This window comes from Salvelinus alpinus, chromosome 9 (assembly GCF_045679555.1).
Source record: "Salvelinus alpinus chromosome 9, SLU_Salpinus.1, whole genome shotgun sequence".
In the NCBI taxonomy this organism is placed as follows: Eukaryota; Metazoa; Chordata; class Actinopteri; order Salmoniformes; family Salmonidae; genus Salvelinus; species Salvelinus alpinus.
The window spans coordinates 18,054,968-18,075,935 of NC_092094.1; the positions used below are offsets into that span (position 1 = coordinate 18,054,968).

Sequence of the window (20,968 nt, forward strand, 5' to 3'; positions counted from 1 at the left end):
AGTCTGGGTTCGCGCCCAGGCTCTGTCGCAGCCGGCCGCGACCGGGAGGTCCGTGGGGCGACGCACAATTGGCTTAGCGTCGTCCGGGTTAGGGAGGGTTTGGCCGGTAGGGATATCCTTGTCTCATCGCGCTCCAGCGACTCCTGTGGCGGGCCGGGCACAGTGCGCGCTAACCGGGGGGGCGGGTGCACGGTGTTTCCTCCGACACATTGGTGCGGCTGGCTTCCGGGTTGGAGGCGCGCTGTGTTAAGAAGCAGTGCGGCTAGGTTGGGTTGTGCTTCGGAGGACGCATGACTTTCGACCTTCGTCTCTCCCGAGCCCGTACGGGAGTTGTAGCGATGAGACAAGATAGTAATTACTAGCGATTGGATACCACGAAAAATTGGGGAGAAAAGGGGATAAAATTTATAAAAAAATAAAATAAAATAAAAAATAGTCACAGACAATTCTTTCTCCCACACTTGTTTCACCCTCTGTGTATCGACAGCAGGAAAGGACCTTAAAGCATCATAAAACAGACTTACAGACATTTTCCTTTGTGGAAAGAAAAGCATTCTCTCAATGACAGACATATCAGGGTTACCAATTAAGGTGGTGCTCTTCACAATATAATGTCTTACTTGTAGGAAGCGGAAAAAGTCCTGCTTTGGGAGTCGGTATTTCTCCACCATCTGCTCAAATGACAATAGAATCTTATCAGCAAATAAGTCATTTAGTCTGCGTATGCCCTTATTAAGCCAAGAGTTAAAGCCAGCATCCAGCAATCCTGGACCAAAATCTGGGTTGTTAAGAATTGGGGTAAGAGCAGAGGTTAGTTTGGACCTTCCCAGGAAGCGCCGAACTGACCTCCACACCTTGAGTGTGTTAAGTGTAATAGGATTATTGCAGTGATCTTCTACAGACTTGAAACTTCTGAAAAATAAAAGATCCTGTAAGGGGTATTTTGAAAGAGAAGTCTCAATGTCTAACCAAATAGAGGAGTCATCGTTTGTGATCCAATCAGAAATATAACATAGGTGGGCACACCACTGATAGAACCTGATATTGGGCAGATCCAAGCCCCCCATAGAACTTGGCAGCTGCAATATTGCCATCTTAAGCCTTGGCTTGCGTTTACTCCATATGAAGGAACTTAGCCATCCATTTACATCCTTTATTACCTTATTGGAGAGTAATACTGGGATCAGTTGGATTGGGTAAAGTAGTCTAGGTAAAATGTTCATTTTCAAGAGGGATATTCTACCCAACCAAGAAATCGGGAGAGAGTTCCAGCGCTCCAGATCCTGTCTTACTGTATCAAACAAGGGAACAAAATTGGCTTTGTACATTTGCTGGAATTTAGGAGTTACAAATATACCCAGATACGTAAAGCCTGAGGGAGACCATTTAAAAGGGAAGGGGGGAGAAGTATTAGGTACAGAGTGAAGGCTACCAAGTGGCATAGCCTCTGATTTAGTTAAGTTAATCTTGTAGCCTGAGAATTCGCTGAATAATTGAATAATATTAATAAGAGATGTAGTTGAGGTCTCGGGATTAGAGATGAATATCAGGACATCATCAGCATACAAGCTTATTTTATGGTGAACATCACCAATGAGCAGCCCCTGTATAGCAGGCGTTACCCTGATGGCCTCAGCCAGTGGTTCCATAGCGAGTGCAAATAGGAGGGGGGACAAAGGGCAGCCCTGTCTGGTACCTCTGTATATAGAGAAGCTATTTGACCTTAGCCCATTAGTAAGGACAGCAGCCTGAGGATCCTCATATAAAACTTTCACCCATTTTATAAAGTTGTCCCCTAGACCAAATTTATTTAGAGCAAAGAGTAGGTAAGACCACTCCACACGATCAAATGCTTTCTCAGCATCTAGGGAGAGCACAAGACCATCCCTAGCACTTTGTTGGTAGGCTTGAATTACATTAAGAAGCCGCCTGACATTGTTGCACGACTTACGGCCCTTAATGAAGCCAGTTTGGTCTCCTTTCACAATTAGTGGCAGTGAGTCCTCTAATCTTGTGGCTAGAATTTTAGAAAGTAATTTTCTATCCACATTCAGAAGGGAAATTGGTCTGTACGAGGAACAAGACTCTGGACATTTTCCCTTTTTGAGAATAAGTGATATGTTGGCTTCCCTCAGCGTTTGAGGGAGCTGGTCATTTGAAAATGAGTGGTTAAACATATCACGCAATGGCTCAAGGATCAGGCCATGAAACTCTTTATAGAATTCACTACCAAACCCGTCTGGTCCTGGGGCCTTACCGTTTTGCAGATTCTTAATTGCGAACATTATCTCTTCCTCGGTAATAGGGGCATTAAGGAGAGACCTCTGGTCTTCGGAGATAGTAGGGAGCTCAATCTTAGAAAATAAATTCTCCATTAATTTGGGTGCGTCATTTGGCAGTTCTGAGGCATAAAGATTTGCATAAAATTTCTTAAATGAGTCATTTATCAATTTATTTTCATATAAATGATTGCCATCCGAATCAGTAATAGTAGCAATTGACTGTGAGTCAGCTCTCTTTTTAGCTAAGTACGCCAAGTACTTTCCTGGCTTATCGCCATGTTCGTATAGCTTTTGCCTGACAAATCCCATTTTCTTTTCAGCGTCCTGTGTTAGGAGAGAGTCCAACGTTGATCTAAGAACTGATATTTCCTTTAATAGGGCAGGAGTGGGAGTTTTAATGTAGTCCTTCTCTTTAGTTCCTAATTCACCCTCTAACCTTTTTTGCTTTTCACGCTTTTTCCGCCTCTTAGTGGCTGTGTATGACATAATCAGACCCCTGGCGTACGCTTTACAGGTTTCCCAAAGGAGCGAGGGATTATCTGTTGATTGAGAGTTAATAGAGAAAAATGCTTTAAACTCTGTAATAAAATATGATGTGAACGTATGGTCTTTAAGGATGGTTGTATTCAACCTCCAATGTCTTGACAGATTGAATGCCCCGTTGAGTTTTATGTCCAGGATCACCTCCGCATGATCAGATATGACTATGCTTCCTATCCTAGCAGATAAAACAGACTGCAAAGACGTCCTGGGCATAAAAAAGTAATCTATTCTAGTCTGACATCCATGAGGTGCAGAGAAAAAAGTGAACTCTCTGTTGGAGGGGTGAAAAGTTCTCCAAACATCAGCATACCCCAGATCATCACAAATAGCTTTAAGTGACTTAGCTCGAGGGGAGAGTGAAGCTATACCGCTGGGAAACTTATCAATAAGGGGGTTCAACAAACAATTAAAATCTCCTCCAACCACTGCAGTGTCTGAGTTTAACTCTGAAAAGTCTAGAAATACCTTGGTGAGGAAATCAGGGGGGTGGGCAGGGGGGAAGTAAATATTCATTATGGAGATGCTCTGCCCTTGTAAAGTACCATTAATTATAACAAAGCGACCAGATTTATCTTTCACACAATTCAAGACCTTAAGTGGTAAGTTCTTTTTCACAAGAATTGCTACACCTCTACTTCTGGATGTAAATGATGAGAAAAACACTTGACCAAACCCCCCTTGTTGTAATTTCAGATGTTCCTTATCATCCAAATGAGTTTCTTGCAACAGGGCAATATCAACATTTTCTTTTTTCAAAAAAGACAGTACCTTCTTCCTTTTAATGGGATTATGGCTCCCTCTAATGTTCCATGTACATACACGCAGTGTATTACCTGCCATTGCACTTTGACCGTTTCATATTCAGACTGAATCCCACTGTAAAAATGGGGTGGTACCTTTTTCCATGTGTTGAACTCTCTTCTATCTCACCGAGCATAAACAAACGATATGAACCCTGAACTCTAACTATACTAAACCCAAAAATTAAACATGTAAAGATCCAAAAGGGGGTTTTCCCACTAGCTAACATGCAGGGGATTTCAACTTTCCAATGTAGACTCTTAAGTCTGCATTGCCACTCAATAGCCTCGTCCTTTATACATATGAAAATGAAAATCAATATATGAAGATTGAGGCTCTTCCACCTAAAACCAAGCCTGGGCACCAATATAGATTCACCCATATCTCAGCCTGAGCTATAGTGGCAGTTACTTTAGCAAGAAAAATAATAAAAATACGAATATTACTGTGAGAGCTCACACCACTGTTTCATGATCAGGTTCAAATAAGATAATAAAGTTATCCAATGCTGCGGCGGCGCAGCTTAAAGTTATTTACCCGAGAGAGTCAATAAACGCAGCAGCCTCTTCAGGTGTGGAGAGTTTCTTAGGCGATCCGTTGACCATAATCTTCAATGTGGCCGGGTACAACAGTGCGTAGTCCATCTTCATTCTCCTGAGTCGAGCCTTCGCCTCATCAAACCCTTTGCGTCTTCGTACAACCGCTGTGGAGTAATCATTGAAGAATGAGACCTTTGGACCTTTACGTTGACTACCGTCAGAGCCGATATTTCTAGCCGCATCCAAGCGATGCTTGTCGGTGAAGTTGTGGAACTTTATAACCACTGGCCGTGGGCGCTGGTTGGGACCGGGTATCGGTGCTTGAGAGCGATGGGCTCTGTCCAGCTTCACACGACCAGCCTTAGTGTCCATTTGTAAGTAGTCAGGGATCCATTCCTCAAAAAAATTTACTGAACGTGTCCCTTCAGAATTTTCCGGGAGTCCCACAACACGAATATTGCATCTGCGTCCTCGATTATCCAAGTCGTCAATGTGCTCCGCCATTTCGCGCACCTGTTTCTCAAGTGCTTTCATCTTAGTGTCCATAGATGTAGTTGAGGCTTCCACTGTAGCGATTCTTCCTTCCGCCTCATCGACACGTTTGACCACCCTCTGTAATTCAGCTGAATGGCCTGCTATTGCTTCCAAGACCGTTCTTATCTTAACATCGATCACTTTAGTAATGTTGTCCGTCATCTTTTGAATCACCAGGTCCATTGTGCCTGGATCCGCAACGGTGCTAGCCTCGCTAACGTAAGCTAGCTCCTCCTGCACATCTACAGGGATGGTGGTTTTGGTCGAGTTCTTAGTAGCTCTGCTGGGCATGTTGTCGGAGATTTTTGAGAAATAACCGTCAAGACTCATTGCAGGATAACTTATTTAGCCAATTATACCACTTTTTCAAGCTAGGAGATTAATGAAAGAATATAAATTTACGAATGCCACGGGAGCTCGCTGAAACACAGTGTTCTCTCTACGGCGCCATTTTGTCCCCCCAACTCTGTTGTTTGTGTTGCACTGCTTTGCTTTATCTTGGCCAGGTCGCAGTTGTAAATGAGAACTTGTTCTCAACTGGCCTACCTGGTTAGATAAAGGTGAAATAAATAAAGCTCCAGTCAGAGGTCCTGAGCCCTCTGCAGCAGGTTTTCATCAAGCATCTCTCTGTACTTTGCTCTGTTAATCTTTCCCTCGATCCTAACTAGTCTCCCAGTCGCTGCTTCTGAAAAACATCCCCATGATGCTGATGCTGCCACCACTGTGCTTCACCGTAGGGATGGTGCCAGGTTTCCTCCAGACGTGACACTAGGTATTCAGGCCAAAGAGTTCAGTCTTGGTTTCATCAGACCAGATAATCTTGTTTAGATGCCTTTTGGCAAAATCTAAGCGGGCTTTCGTGCCTTTTACCGAGGAGTGGCCTGATTTGATGGAGTGCTGCAAAGATGGTTGTCCTTCTGGAAGGTTCTCCCATCTCCGCAGAGAAACTCTGAAGCTCTGTCACAGTGACCATCGGGTTCTTGGTTACCTCCCTGACCAAGGCCCTTCTCCCCTGATTGCTTAATTTGGCCGGGCGGCCAGTTCTAGGAAGAGTCTTGGTGGTTCCAAACTTCTTCCATGTAAGAATGGTGGAGGCCACTGTGTTCTTGGGGACCTTCAATGATGCAGAAATGTTTTGATAGCCTTCCCCAGATCTGTGCCTCGACACAATCCTGTCTCTGAGCTCTACGGACAATTCCTTCAACGTCATGGCTTGGTTTTTGCTCTTACATGCACTGTCAACTGTGGGACCTTATATAGACAGGTATGTGCCTTTCCAAATCATGTCCAATCAATTGAATTTACCACAGGTAGACTCCAATCAAATTGTAAAAACATCTCAAGGATGATCAATGGAAATAGGATGCACCTGATCTCAATTTCAAATATCATAAGTGTCTGAATACTTATGTTAACTTTTTATAAATGTGCTAAAATGTCTAAACCTGTTTTTGCTTTGTCATTATGGGGTATTGTGTGTAGATTGATAAAGAAACAATAATTTAATCGATTTCAGAATAAGGCTGTAACGTAACAAAATATGGAAAAAGTGAAAGGGTCTGGAATACTTTCCCGAATGTACTGTATCTCACACATGCAGCTAACAAAATACATGGAAAAGTCTGCTCTACACAAAATTACAACCAACTAAATGCAGCATTACCGCAAAAAAATGGAAGAGGGAAGGGGGAGAAGGAACTTGTCTGGCCGTCCTGCAATAAAGACAAATTGGTTAAAGAAAATTGTGTTAAATGAAAAAATATACCAGTTTAATTTCAGGACCAAAAAAATGACTGCTATGTCATATAGATTGCAAAATAGTTGGGATAAATTTTCCGATGTACCAATTCCATGCCACATGGTTTATGAACTGATTCCCAAAACATCTGATTCAGAACTTTTTTCAATTTGAAATGATTATACAAAATTCTTGCAACCAATAGAATTGTGTGTGTGTGTGCGCACATACACATACATACATACATACATACATACATACATACATACATACATACATACATACATACATACATACATACATACATACATACATACATACATACATACATACATACATACATACGGATACAAACATCCCAGCTCTGCAGATTTTGCCGCGAAGGGACAGAATCATTAGATCATTTGTTTTGGTACTGTCCATACATAGCTTGTTTTTGGTCACAGGTTCAGGTATGGCTGAAGAATTGCAACATTTACCTGGAGCTAACTGCAGATAGCACTGCCGGGTGATTTAAAAAGTCATAGTCAATCGCTCAATAATATAATACTCTTAAACCATTTTTTTTTTTTTATGTACAATCTTTAGAAACTATGAGAATAGAAAGGTTCAGAACTTTGTGAAACATAACAGCACAGTTAAAAATATATGTCAAATAAACACCAAAACTGGATGTGGTTCAAAGATGGATGGGAGGAGTTGAGTGGACCTGACGGGTTGGACAAGGTAACCAATGTAAAATATACTATGTCTGTAAAATGTATATAGGTTCAGAACTTTTGTGAAACAGCACAGTTAAAAATATATGGCAAATAGAAAATGGGATGGTCTTCAGAAGTAGATGGGAGGGGTTGAGGGTAGCTGAAGGATGGGACTAAAAACAAACAAAAGATAACCATTGTAAGATATACTGTGTCTATTTATAAAGTATGTTTAAGCTGGAAGTTGAAGGCTAAATGTTGTTGTCCATTAGTTTACTCCAATTAGGGGAAACTAATAAGGGAAAATATATACACATTTAAAAAAAAAAAAGTGGGTATGTATATATATTTAACACACACGATATGGTGAATTGGGCAATGACGCAGACATTTACATTGATGGAAGCCACAATCTGTCTGCAATATTTAAGTCTGACCTACAGTAACTGCATGAGCTATGATCAAGCATGTTGTCTGTTGTACTCTACTCCTTCAGCTCTCCCTCTCATCCTAGTGAGGCACTTCTCACGTGAAAAAGCTGCAGAAAACGAGGAGCCCAACATTGAAGAGGCCAACTCTGATTTTGAGGAGATTGAACCACCGGTAAAGCACAATATTCAAACAGATACTTAACAATTTCCTGTGGTGTATATAAACATTTCACATATTGCAACTGAGCAATAAAACAGGACTTTGTATTTGTTCAGCAGGTCTCCCATGATGGTCCTAAACCACCTGCAGATTCTCAGAATCAGAGTTCATCGATGGGTAAAGAAGAATGCCCTGTCACAAAAGTGCCACAGCTGGAGGAAGCAGTCGGCCGTAAGAAAAGGCTGACCCTGTCCCTGTCTGAGAGAGAGAAACTCCTGGACTGGAACCTGGCTACTCCAGAGGAGGCCCGAGGAACTGGAGGAGGAGATCCTTCCACACATCCCAAACCTGGGGACCAGATACCCCCGAAGGACCTATTGCCTCGGGTAGAGGCAGAACCAGTCCCAGCTCAGCCCCAGCCAGCTCAGCCCCAGCCAGTTCCGTCCGCATTCCAGGTGTGGGCCAATGCTTTCAGGAGGTCTTTTGGAGTATCAAGGACAACAACAGACTCCAACACGGTTGTCACCAGGAGGAAAAACAACAGTCCCACCAAGCCTAGGCCTCTGTCTGATGGAGCCTTCAGCTTTAGCTCCCTGTTTGGGGATACCGCCCAAAGCCAGGAGGCCCAACCAGTGGAAGAGGGGCAGAAGAGCCAGCCGTCCCCACATCCACTCAAGGCCTCCATGGGTCACAGACCCACAGACCTGCCCACGCTACTGGAACAGGTCTCCCTAGGCAGCAACAAGTCTGTAGGATCCTTCACCACAGACGACATGGCTTCACTCCCGCCCAGGAAGCTCAACTTTTTCTCCTCCCTGAGGCTGAAGAAGAGGGGGGGACCGGAGGGAGTGGGGGGTCAGGAGAAGGACATCAGGACCATCCTGTCCAACATCAGGAACAAAGGTCAGGGGTCAGGACTCAAGGGAGGATGTGATGAGAATTATGTTATATGCTTCTACTCCCTTGTCATCGTTGAATTTCACATGGAGCTAATAAATGCTACAATGCTATTAATACAGTACATGCTATAAATGAGAAGATTACAATAGTAGCCTATACTTAGTGTTTAATGTAAATAACATAGTTGAAGTGCGTGTACAACTACTTTCTACAGTTTAAGACCGCTGCTTCAGACTAATGTCCTCATGTTCCCTCATCAATACACAGCCTCCAGCAAACAGCAGAAAGATGAGTCCGACTCCTCAAGTGACGATGAGCACATTCCAGCCAAACAGAAGGTAAGGGCCCTGTTCCAAAACTCTTACATGCATCATTCCTTCCTACCTTCCTCTGAAATAATCACTGACAGTGGATGGGTCTAATCCTGAATGCTTATTGGTTAAAACCGCATTCCAGCCAGTGTCTATTCCACAAGTTACCACCGGCTAAATTTATGACGTTAAAATGCCTATTTACTCTGTTCCATCTGAATGCGCAATCCACTGTCTCATCAGCCCAGCCAGGCAATTTATAAACTTGATCTCCACTATTAAAAGCATTTAGACATGATCTTTAATTTCTTTTTGATTAACATTTAGTTTTCAACAGCGGAGATTTGTATAAACCTTGCCGTCTGTCTCTCCGATATTTGCAACAGCGTTTCTCAGCCAGTCGAAATCATGAATCAGCTGGCATCGTTTTTATGGATATATACAAAGAAATATTAATTGAAAAAAGGTCAAACGAAACAAAGTGCAGCTAATTTGCAGTCCAGTTTCAGTTTGAAGTGATTGTGTTAGCTGTGTTGTTGGCTAGTTCCTCTGAACAACAATGTACTGACGAAAGAGCACATTTTCTATGCAAGGCGAAATCGCGCCTCATTACTTCATTGTTATGGATGTATCCAAATAAATGTCTCTAGAAAACACCTTATGCAAATGCAGCTACTTTGCTGTTATTATAGCTGCATTCTTTGATGTGACTAAGTTAGCCGTAGTTGGCTGGCTCGCAAGCAAGGGATAAGAATGTTGCCAGCCAGTTTGGCAATGGAACATTTAGAACGAACGTTTGGGTCGCGTCCATAGATACAGAACAAAAAGACTGAACGACTGGGTCGCGTCTCTAGCAACAGAACCGATAGAACGAACTAAACATAATAAATACAAATAAATGACAGGTGAAAGCAGCAATCCATGTCAAGTCAGATCAGTGATTTAAAAGCAGCTCTCCTCAAGGCGGAGGATACAGAAGAGACATGAAGAGACGGGTCAGGACCCGAGAACAGATAATCCATACTCCATTAGAGAGGCTTTACTGGGAAGGCTGAAGAAGCACATCATGACCTGCTCATATCACCTTACATACGGGGAGGAAATCCCACTCTGGTGTTGTAATAGGTCTTGGCCATGGCTTCACAGCACACACATACCACCCTCTTATTTTGAGCCCCATTTTGCAGCTCTCTGTTAGGAACTGCCTTGTTTACGTAACAGAATTACTACCACTGCCACTTTCGAACCACCTCTGCTACTTCCGTCAGGATCAAGTGCAGGTCAATCGCATGACTGATAAGATACTGTATCAGATTGATATGCCCAGACCCATAATAGTTGGGACTACGATCACAGGGGTTTAACTCTGCTGTGAGGTAACAGTTGTGTGACACTGTCTTGTCGGTCTGTGTTTAGTTCCATGGGAGCTCGGAGAGACAGAGGAGGAGACGGGAGAAGACTGTGATTCAACAGGCCAAGAGAGAGCAGCTGAAGAGGCTCCACAGAGCCCAGGTACTGTAGAGCACATGGACAACAGAACAGCACTACCACACAGAGGCCTTACGTTTTCATTCGCCATTCATTTACATGTTTTATATTTAAGCAATAAGGCCTGAGGGGTGTGGTATATGGCCAATATACCACGGCTAAGGGCTGTTCTTAAGCACGACGCAACGCGGAATGCCTGGATACAGCTCTTAGCTGAGGTACAGTATATTGGCCATATACCACAAACCCCCGAGGTGCCTTATTGCTATTATAAAGTGGTTACCAACGGTGTGGTACCAGGACAACAACCTCTTCCTCAATGTGAGCAAGACAAAGGAGCTGATCGTGGACTACAGGAAAAGGCGGGCCGAACAAGCCCCCATTAACATTGACGGGACTGTAGTGGAGCGGGTCGAAGAGTTTCAAGTTCCTTGGTGTCCACATCACCAACGAACTATCATGATCCAAACACACCACGACAGTCGTGAAGAGGGCACGACAAAACCTTTTCTCCTTCAGGAGACTGAAAAGATTTGGCATGGGTCCCCAGATCCTCAAGTTCTACAGCTGCACCATCGACAGCATCCTGACCAGTTGCATCACTGCCTGGTATGGCAACTGCCCGGCATCGGACCGTAAGGCACTGCAGAGGGTAGTGCATACAGCCGAGTACATCACTGGGGCCAAGCTTCCTGCCTTCCAGGACCTATATAATAGGCGGTGTCAGAGGAAAGCCCATAAAATTGTCAGACTCCAGTCACCCAAGTCAGACTGTTCTCTCTACTACCGCACGGCAAGCGGTACCGGAGCGCCAAGTCTAGGACCAAAAGGCTGCTTAACAGCTTCTACCCCCAAGCCATAAGACTGCTGAACAATTAATCAAATGGCCACCGGACTATTTACATTGACACCGCCCCTTTTTGTTTTGTACACTGCTGCTACTCGCTGTTTATTATCTATGCATAGTCACTTCACCCCTACCTACATGTACAAATTACCTCAACTAACCTGTACCCCCACACACTGACTCGGTACCGGTACCCCCTGTATGTAGCCATTTTATTGTGTTACTTGTTATTTTTTTTACTTTAGTTTATTTGGTAAATATTTTCTTAACTCTGTTTGAACTGCACTGTTGGTTAAGGGCTTGTAAATAAGCATTTCACAGTAGCATTTCACCCAGTTTATAAGGTTTCTCTCAAACATTTGACTCACTAATGATCTCTTCCACAAATGTATTTGATTTGTTGGGGTGATGAATGGGATATAAATATTGTGTGTTGAGCCATTGTGAGGCTGCCTTGGTTGAATCTGACCTGGTATTTATTGTGTGAAGATCATCCAGAGGCAGCTGGAGGAAGTGGGGGAGAAGCAGAGAGACCTGGAGGAGAGAGGGGTGACCATTGAGAAGGTCCTTCGGGGCGAAGCCCCAGGTGAGCCGCACTGTCCCAACAGAATTCACGTTTGTCATCTCATGCTGTGTGGATTGATTCCAACAGCTGCACCGCGTATGAGTGATGTAAATACACAAGTATATCCATTCGGTTGACGTAGCTCTATGACTTGGGGCCAGAGCATTTTATGAAATGAAGACAAAGGAATGGAGGGGTTAAAATCAGAATGTTCAGTAAGTGAGTGTTATGTCCTTGCATCAGAGTGGCCTCATCTCTGAAGGTAACACACAGACATGGCACATGAAAACTGAGCTATGCACAGAGAGTGGAGAAAGGCACTGTTTGTAATGGAACTGTCTTAGTTTGACGTCAGCCAAGAACATATAGTTGAGACATGAAAACACTGGATTCAGAATGACCTATGTTCAGGAATAGTTTTCCTGTTTCTGTGAGGTTTGCAAGTGGCAATGCTTTTCTAATAATTATTTCAATTTCCTTATCTAGAGTAGGCCAAGTCTACAGTCAGAACTACTCTGATGCCTTTGCTAGGAAAATGCATAATAAAAACTGCCAAATTATAGTCATTTGCATTCAACCAAAATAACAATTTTAAGTTGAAATTGTTTAGAAATCACTGCGGTGGCAATTGGCCTTGTGAAGAGAGGAAGGAGGGGGAAAATCTTTCCCATGTTTCATTAGCCTTGCACATGGTGATATACAAGTTAGTCATTAAAGACAGCTACTTTATAATGAAAAATGGTCATTCCTGCTAGTCTTTTCAAAAAGTAATCTTTTCATACTGGTAATCATATTCCTCAAAGGTAAATTGTGTTTTGCCAGAATTGTAAATTAGAAATGTGTTTGTTGCTTCTGCACTCTCCAGATAAAGAATGATTGAGAGTTTAACCATAATTAGCTGTTACTTTTATTATAATAACATTAAATTACAGCACATAAAAAGCACACAAACTTAGCCCTGAGTAATGCAGTTGTTTCATCCAAGTTTGTGTCCTTCTATTGTTAAATGGAAAGCACATCTCCTGTGTAAAGACCATTTTGAACTCGTGTTTTGTCCTATAGTTAGGCTCAATGTTAAAAGCCTCCTCAGAGACTGAGTGTCTGTGGTCTAAGTACCATTGAGTACAGTGAATGGCCTTGCAAATTCTGATTCAAAAACTACAGGGAGAGTGTCTCTTGTGAAGCGGTCCTGAAGGGCAGCGGCAGCAGTGGCAACCATTGTGCCTGTTTACATGGCTTTGTTTGGATAATTGAATTAAGGCAGAGGCCGAAGGTCTCATGGCTCAATAGGCTCTTTGTTCATTGATATTATTCACAGACTCCAACTGGATAGCAAGAGAGTAGGTGTCGGACAATGACCTGAGTGTATGTGATTGGCAAGATTCTAAGTATGAAAAAGTTTTGATTTTTTTTAATGTCAGTCTCCCTTTATTTGTCTTTATTCAATTTATGGATGTTTGCAGTGGTATTTGAAGGCCAGGGTCACAGTGCTGTACAGTATATGGCAATGGGAGAGAAAACGTTTCCTCCACTGTTTTCTCTCAACTGTCTGACAACGAAGACCGAGCAGAATGGTTCATTCAAAAAAATATATATATATATATTTTAAACTTTATTTAACCAGGTAGGCCAGTTGAGAAAACGTTCAAATCAAATTTATTTATATAGCCCTTCGTACATCAGCTAATATCTCAAAGTGCTGTACAGAAACCCAGCCTAAAACCCCAAACAGCAAGCAATGCAGGTGTAGAAGCACGGTGGCTAGGAAAAACTCCCTAGAAAGGCCAAAACCTAGGAAGAAACCAGGCTATGAGGGGTGGCCAGTCCTCTTCTGGCTGTGCCGGGTGGAGATTATAACAGAACATGCCCAAGATGTTCAAATGTTCATAAATGACCAGCATGGTCAAATAATAATAATCACAGTAGTTGTCGAGGGTGCAGCAAGTCAGCACCTCAGGAGAAAATGTCAGTTGGCTTTTCATATCCGATCATTAAGACTATCTCTACCGCTCCTGCGGTCTCTAGAGAGTTGAAACAGCAGGTCTGGGACAGGTAGCACGTCCGGTGAACAGGTCAGGGTTCCATAGCCGCGGGCAGAACAGTTGAAACTGGAGCAGCAGCACGGCCAGGTGGACTGGGGACAGCAAGGAGTCATCATGTCAGGTCGTCCTGAGGCATCGTCCTAGGGTTCAGGTCCTCCGAGAGAAAGAGAGAATTAGAGAGAGCATACTTAAATTCACACAGGACACCGGATAAAACAGAAGTACTCCAGATATAACAAACTGACCCTAGCCCCCCGACACATAAACTAATGCAGCATAAATACTGGAGGCTGAGACAGGAGGGGTCAGGAAACACTGTGGCCCCATCCGATGATACCCCCGGACAGGGCCAAACAGGAAGGATATAACCCCACCCACTTTGCCAAGGCACAGCCCCCACACCACTAGAGGGATATCTTCAACCACCAACTTACCATCCTGAGACAAGGCCGAGTATAGCCCACAAAGATCTCCGCCACGGCACAACCCAAGGGGGGGCGCCAACCCAGACAGGAAGATCACGTCAGTGACTCAACCCACTCAAGTGACGCACCCCTCCTAGGGACGGCATGAAAGAGCACCAGTAAGCCAGTGACTCAGCCCCTGTAATAGGGTTAGAGGCAGAGAATCCCAGTGGAGAGAGGGGAACCGGCCAGGCAGAGAAAGCAAGGGCGGTTCGTTGCTCCAGAGCCTTTCCGTTCACCTTCACACTCCTGGGCCAGACTACACTCAATCATAGGACCTACTGAAGAGATGAGTCTTCAGTAAAGACTTAAAGGTTGAGACCGAGTCTGCGTCTCTCACATGGGTAGGCAGACCATTCCATAGAAATGGAGATCTATAGGAGAAAGCCCTGCCTCCAGCTGTTTGCTTAGAAATTCTAGGGACAATTAGGAGGCCTGCGTCTTGTGACCGTAGCGTACGTGTAGGTATGTACGGCAGGACCAACTCGGAAAGATAGGTAGGAGCAAGCCCATGTAACGCTTTGTAGGTTAACAGTAAAACCTTGAAATCAGCCCTTGCCTTAACAGGAAGCCAGTGTAGGGAGGCTAGCACTGGAGTAATATGATCAAATTTTTGGGTTCTAGTCAGGATTCTAGCAGCCGTATTTAGCACTAACTGAAGTTTATTTAGTGCTTTATCCGGGTAGCCGGAAAGTAGAGCATTGCAGTAGTCTAACCTAGAAGTAACAAAAGCATGGATTAATTTGTCTGCATCATTTGTGGACAGAAAGTTTCTGATTTTTACAATGTTACGTAGATGGAAAAAAGCTGTCCTTGAAACAGTCTTGATATGATCGTCAAAAGAGAGATCAGGGTCCAGAGTGACGCCGAGGTCCTTCAGTTTTATTTGAGACGACTTTACAACCATCAAGATTAATTGTCAGATTCAACAGAAAATCTCTTTGTTTCTTGGGACCTAGAACAAGCATCTCTGTTTTGTCCGAGTTTAAAAGTAGAAAGTTTGCAGCCATCCACTTCCTTATGTCTGAAACACAGGCTTCTAGCGAGGGCAATTTTGGGGCTTCACCATGTTTCATTGAAATGTACAGCTGTGTGTCATCCGCATAGCAGTGAAAGTTAACATTATGTTTTCGAATGACATCCCCAAGAGGTAAAATATATAGTGAAAACAATAGTGGTCCTAAAACGGAACCTTGAGGAACACCGAAATGTACAGTTGATTTGTCAGAGGACAAACCATTCACAGAGACAAACTGATATCTTTCCGACAGATAAGATCTAAACCAGGCCAGAACTTGTCCGTGTAGACCAATTTGGGTTTCCAATCTCTCCAAAAGAATGTGGTGATCGATGGTATCAAAGGCAGCACTAAGGTCTAGGAGCACGAGGACAGATGCAGAGCCTCGGTCTGATGCCATTAAAAGGTAATTTACCACCTTCACAAGTGCAGTCGCAGTGCTATGATGGGGTCTAAAACCAGACTGAAGCATTTCGTATACATTGTTTGTCTTCAGGAAGGCAGTCAATTTTTTTTGAGAGGAACTGAAGATTCGATATAGGCCGATTTTAGTTTTTTAAATATTTTCTGGGTCAAGGTTTGGCTTTTTCAAGAGAGGCTTTATTACTGCCACTTGTAGTGAGTTTGGTACACATCTGGTGGATAGAGAGCTGTTTATTATGTTCAACATAGGAGGGCCAAGCACATGAAGCAGCTCTGTAAGTAGTTTAGTTGGAATAGGGTCAGGTATGCAGCTTGAAGGTTTAGAGGCCATGAATATTTTCATCATTGTGTCATGAGATATAGTACTAAAACACTTAAGTGTCTCTCTTGATCCTAGGTCCTGGCAGAGTTATGCAGACTCAGGACAGCTGAGCTTTGGAGGAATACACAGATTTAAAGAGGAGTCCGTAATTTGCTTTCTAATGATCATGATCTTTTCCTCAAAGAAGTTCATGAATTTATTACTGCTTAAGTGAAAGCCATCCTCACTTGGGGAATGCTGCTTTTTAGTTAGCTTTGCGACAGTATCAAAAAGAAATGTTGGATTATTCTTATTTTCCTCAATTAAGTTGGAAAAATAGGATGATCCAGCAGCAGTGAGGGCTCTTCGATACTGCACGGTACTGTCTTTCCAAGCTAGTCGGAGGACTTCCAGTTTGGTGTGGCGCCATTTCCGTTCCAATTTTCTGGAAGCTTGCTTCAGAGCTCGGGTATTTTCTGTATACCAGGGAGCTAGTTTCTTATGACAAATGTTTTTAGTTTTTAGGGGTGCAACTGCATCTAGGGTATTGCGCAAGGTTAAATTGAGTTCCTCAGTTAGGTGGTTAACTGATTTTTGTCCTCTGACGTCCTTGGGTAGGCAGAAGGAGTCTGGAAGGGCATCAAGGAATCTTTGTGTTTGAGAATTTATAGCACGACTTTTGATGCTCCTTGGTTGGGGTCTGAGCAGATTATTTGTTGCGATTGCAAACGTAATAAAATGGTGGTCCGATAGTCCAGGATTATGACAAAAAACATTAAGATCTACAACATTTATTCCATGGGACAAAACTAGGTCCAGAGTATGACTGTGGCAGTGAGTAGGTCCAGAGACATGTTGGACAAAACCCAGTATCTATAAAAAGGGATTGAGTAGGCTGCATAGATTTCATGACTAGAAGCTCAAAAGACGAAAACGTCATTTTTTTTTTTTGTAAATTGAAATTTGCTATCGTAAATGTTAGCAACACCTCCGCCTTTACGGGAGGCACGGGGGATATGGTCACTAGTGTAACCAGGAGGTGAGGCCTCATTTAACACAGTAAATTCATCAGGCTTAAGCCATGTTTCAGTCAGGCCAATCACATCAAGATTATGATCATTTACAACTGCGACCTGGCCAAGATAAAGCAAAGCAGTGTGACACAGAGTTACACATGGAATAAACATATGTACAGTCAATAACACAGTAGGAAAAAATGTATATACAGCGTGTGCAAAGGAGGTAAGATTAGGGAGGTAAGGCAATAAATAGGCCGTAGTGGCGAAGTAAGTACAATTTAGCAATTAAACACTGGAGTGATAGATGTGCAGATGATAATGTAAAATTAGAGATACTGGGGTGCAAAGGAGCAAAACATAATAATAACATGGGGATGAGGTAGTTGGATGGGTAATTTACAGATGGGCTATGTACAGGTGCAGTGATCTGTGAGCTGCTCTGACAGCTGATGCTTAAAGTTAGTGAGGGAGATATGAGTCTCCAGCTTCAGTGATTTTTGCAATTCGTTCCAGTCATTGGCAGCAGAGAACTGGAAGGAAAGGCGGCCAAAAGAGGAATAGGCTTTGGGGGTGACCAGTGAAATATACCTGCTGGAGCACGTGCTACGGGTGGGTGCTGCTATGGTAACCAGTGAGCTGAGATAAGGCGGGGCTTTACCTAGCAAAGACTTATAGATGACCTGGAGCCAGTGGGTTTGGCGACGAATATGAAGCGAAGGCCAGCCATCGAGAGCATAAAGGTCGCAGTGGTGCGTAGTATATGGGTCTTTGGTGACAAAACGGATGGCACTGTGATAGACTGCATCCAATTTGCTGAGTAGAGTGTTGGAGGCTATTTTATAAATGACATCGCCGAAGTCAAGGATCGGTAGGATAGTCAGTTTTACGAGGATATGTTTGGCAGCATGAGTGAAGGATGCTTTGTTGCGAAATAGGAAGCCGATTCTAGATTTAATTTTGGATTGGAGATGCTTAATGTGAGTCTGAGAGGGGGAGTGTACAGTCTAACCAGACACCTAGGTATTTGTAATTGTCCACATATTCTAAGTCAGAACGGTCCAGAGTAGTGATGCTGAACGGGCGGGCAGCGATCGGTTAAAGAGCATACATTTAGTTTTGCTTGCATTTAAGAGCAGTTGGAGGCCACGGAAGGAGAGCTGTATGGCATTGAAGCTCGTCTTGAGGTTAGTTAACACAGTGTCCAAAGGGCCAGAAGTATACAGAATGGTGTCGTCTGCGTAGAGGTGGATCAGAGAATCACCAGCAGCAAGAGCGACATCATTGATGTATACAGAGAAGAGTCGGCCCGAGAATTGAACCCTGTGGCACCCCCATAGAGACTGCCAGAGGTCTGGACAACAGGCCCTCCGATTTGACCCACTGAACTCTGTCTGAGAAGTAGTTGGTGAACCAGGCGAGGCAGTCATTTGAGAAACCAAGGCTGTTGAGTCTGCCGATAAGAATGCGGTGATTGACAGAGTCGAAAGCCTTCGCAAGGTGGATGAATATGGCTGCACAGTATTGTCTTTTATAGATGGCGGTTATGATATCGTTTAGGACCTTGAGTGTGGCTGAGGTGCACCCATGACCAGCTCGGAAACCAGATTGCATAGCGGAGAAGGTACGGTGGGATTCGAAATGGTCGGTGATCTGTTTGTTAACTTGGCTTTCAAAGACTTTCGAAAGGCAGGTCAGGATGGACGTAGGTCTGTAACAGTTTTGGTCTCGAGTGTCTCCCCCTTTGAAGAGGCGGATGACCGCGGCTAGTAATAGGGGTTGCAACAATTGCGGCGGTTAATTTTAGAGAGGGTCCAGATTGTCTAGCCCAGCTGATTTGTAGGGGTCCAGATTTTGCAGCTCTTTCAGAACATCAGCTATCTGGATTTGGCTGAAGGAGAAATGGGGGAGGTTTGGGCAAGTTGCTGTGGGGGGTGCAGGGCTGTTGACCGGGGTAGGGGTAGCCAGGTGGAAAGCATGGCCAGTCATAGAAAAATGCTTATTGAAATTCTCAATTATCGTGGATTTATCGGTGGTGACAGTGTTTCCTAGCCTCAGTGCAGTGGGCAGCTGGGAGGAGGTGCTCTTATTCTTCATGGACTTTACAGTGCCCCAGAACTTTTTGGAGTTCGTGCTACAGGATGCACATTTCTGTTTGAAAAATCTAGCTTTAGCTTTCCTAACTGCCTGTGTATATTGATTCCTAACTTCCCTGAAAAGTTGCATATCGCGTGGGCTATTCGATGCTAATGCAGTACGCCACAGGATGTTTTTGTGCTGGTCAAGGGCAGTCAGGTCTGGAGTGAACCAAGGGCTATATCTGTTCCTGGTTCAAAATGTTTTGAATGGGGCATGCTTTTTTAAGATGGTGAGGAAAGCAATTTTAATGAATTACCAGTCATCCTCTACTGATGGAATGAGTTCAATATCCTTCCAGGATACCCGGGCCAGGTCGATTAGAAAGGCCTGCTCGCTGAAGTGTTTTATGGAGCGTTTTACAGTGATGAGGGGTGGTCGTTTGACCGCAGACCCAATACGGACGCAGGCGATAAGGCAGTGATTGCTGAGATCCCGATTGAAGACAGCAGAGGTGTATTTAGAGGGCAATTTAGTCATGATGATATCTATGAGGGTGCCTGTGTTTACAGATTTGGGGTTGTACCTGGTAGGTTCATTGATAATTTGTGTGAGATTGAGGGCATCAAGGTTAGATATAGCAATGAATCAGAAGCATTAGGAGCTGTCCTTCTATCAAACACACTACGAATGGGTCTGTTTCATATAATGTAGCTGTAGTCAGTGTAAAGCTCAGTGTTAGTATATGTGACATAAAACACAAAGCTAGCTCTAGATCCAGAGTCGCCCACTAACGAAGGCAATTAGACTGCCCTCTTTTTTACCATAGTTTAAATAACTCACTAGCAGGGAGAATGTACTTATTCAGTCTAAATAAATACCTTTAGCCTGTTGTCCGCAGGTTACACTGTCATGTTATTACATTTTCCAAAGTTAACTTTTTGAAGCTCTATTATAAAATGTTTTATGAAGTCTATAGTCAGTATTTATGTTGCAACAGGCCAGGGGTTACAGGACCATTACGATGGCCATCTACTTTTACTTTACTGACTTTATTGTCCCCATGGGGAAATTTTGTTGTAGTGTCATGTACACATTTGAAGTGGTGTTTAAATACAATACAAAACAAATTGACAATGCAACTTTCATAACAGTTAACATAGAAATAAAAAGACACTAGCCTGCTGGCCTTACTGGGTCGATAGGAACATTAGCCCGAGCTATTTAGGAGGGATATCACACCTGGCACAAATTATTGTCTAGTTCTCTTTTTCCTGCCGAGGGGTGCCCTATACCTGCGCCCAGAGGGGAATAGTTCGAAGTCCGGGTACAGGCTTGGGTCTAAAATTATTTTGTGAGCCTTGCGGAGGGCCTTAAAGATCTTAAAGATCTCATCCAGGCCTGTCTGTTTGACTCCAAGTACCTTGCTTGCTGTGGTGATAATCCTTGTCAGCATATTTCTCTGGCTGACAGTGGCATTGCCAAACCAACAAACAATACAAAAAGTTAAAATACTCTCAATGAAGATTTGTAAAACAGAATAAGTATAGTACAGTCAACATTAAAAGTTTCCAGCTTTTTGAGAAAGTACAGTCTGTTGACTCTTTTTGTTCATCAGATCTGTACATTTACTCCACTGAAGCTTATTGTCCAAGAGGACACCCAGATATTTGTATTCCTTTACAATCTCTATGTTCTGACCTCTGATAGATGTTGCAGAGGTAGGTGTTGTACTCTTTCTGAAGTCTATGCACATCTCTTTGGTTTTGTTGGTATTGAGGACCAAGT

The 20,968-nt window shown here is 43.4% G+C and overlaps 1 protein-coding gene across 3 annotated transcripts in view; it reads left to right on the plus strand.

Moving 5' to 3' along the window:
• The window catches only part of mical2b (microtubule associated monooxygenase, calponin and LIM domain containing 2b), a 97,744-nt gene that overhangs the window by 73,772 nt on the left and 3,004 nt on the right, over positions 1 to 20,968 (plus strand). Inside the window, exons 23-27 of one of the 3 annotated variants that reach the window (XM_071416263.1) lie at positions 7,635 to 7,741; positions 7,846 to 8,632; positions 8,897 to 8,967; positions 10,357 to 10,452; positions 11,765 to 11,861. In XM_071416263.1, coding sequence (XP_071272364.1) covers positions 7,635 to 7,741; positions 7,846 to 8,632; positions 8,897 to 8,967; positions 10,357 to 10,452; positions 11,765 to 11,861 — 1,158 coding nt within the window. The remainder of the gene's footprint in view (positions 1 to 7,634; positions 7,742 to 7,845; positions 8,633 to 8,896; positions 8,968 to 10,356; positions 10,453 to 11,764; positions 11,862 to 20,968) is intronic. The other 2 variants (XM_071416264.1, XR_011676764.1) reach the window with 2 other exon arrangements.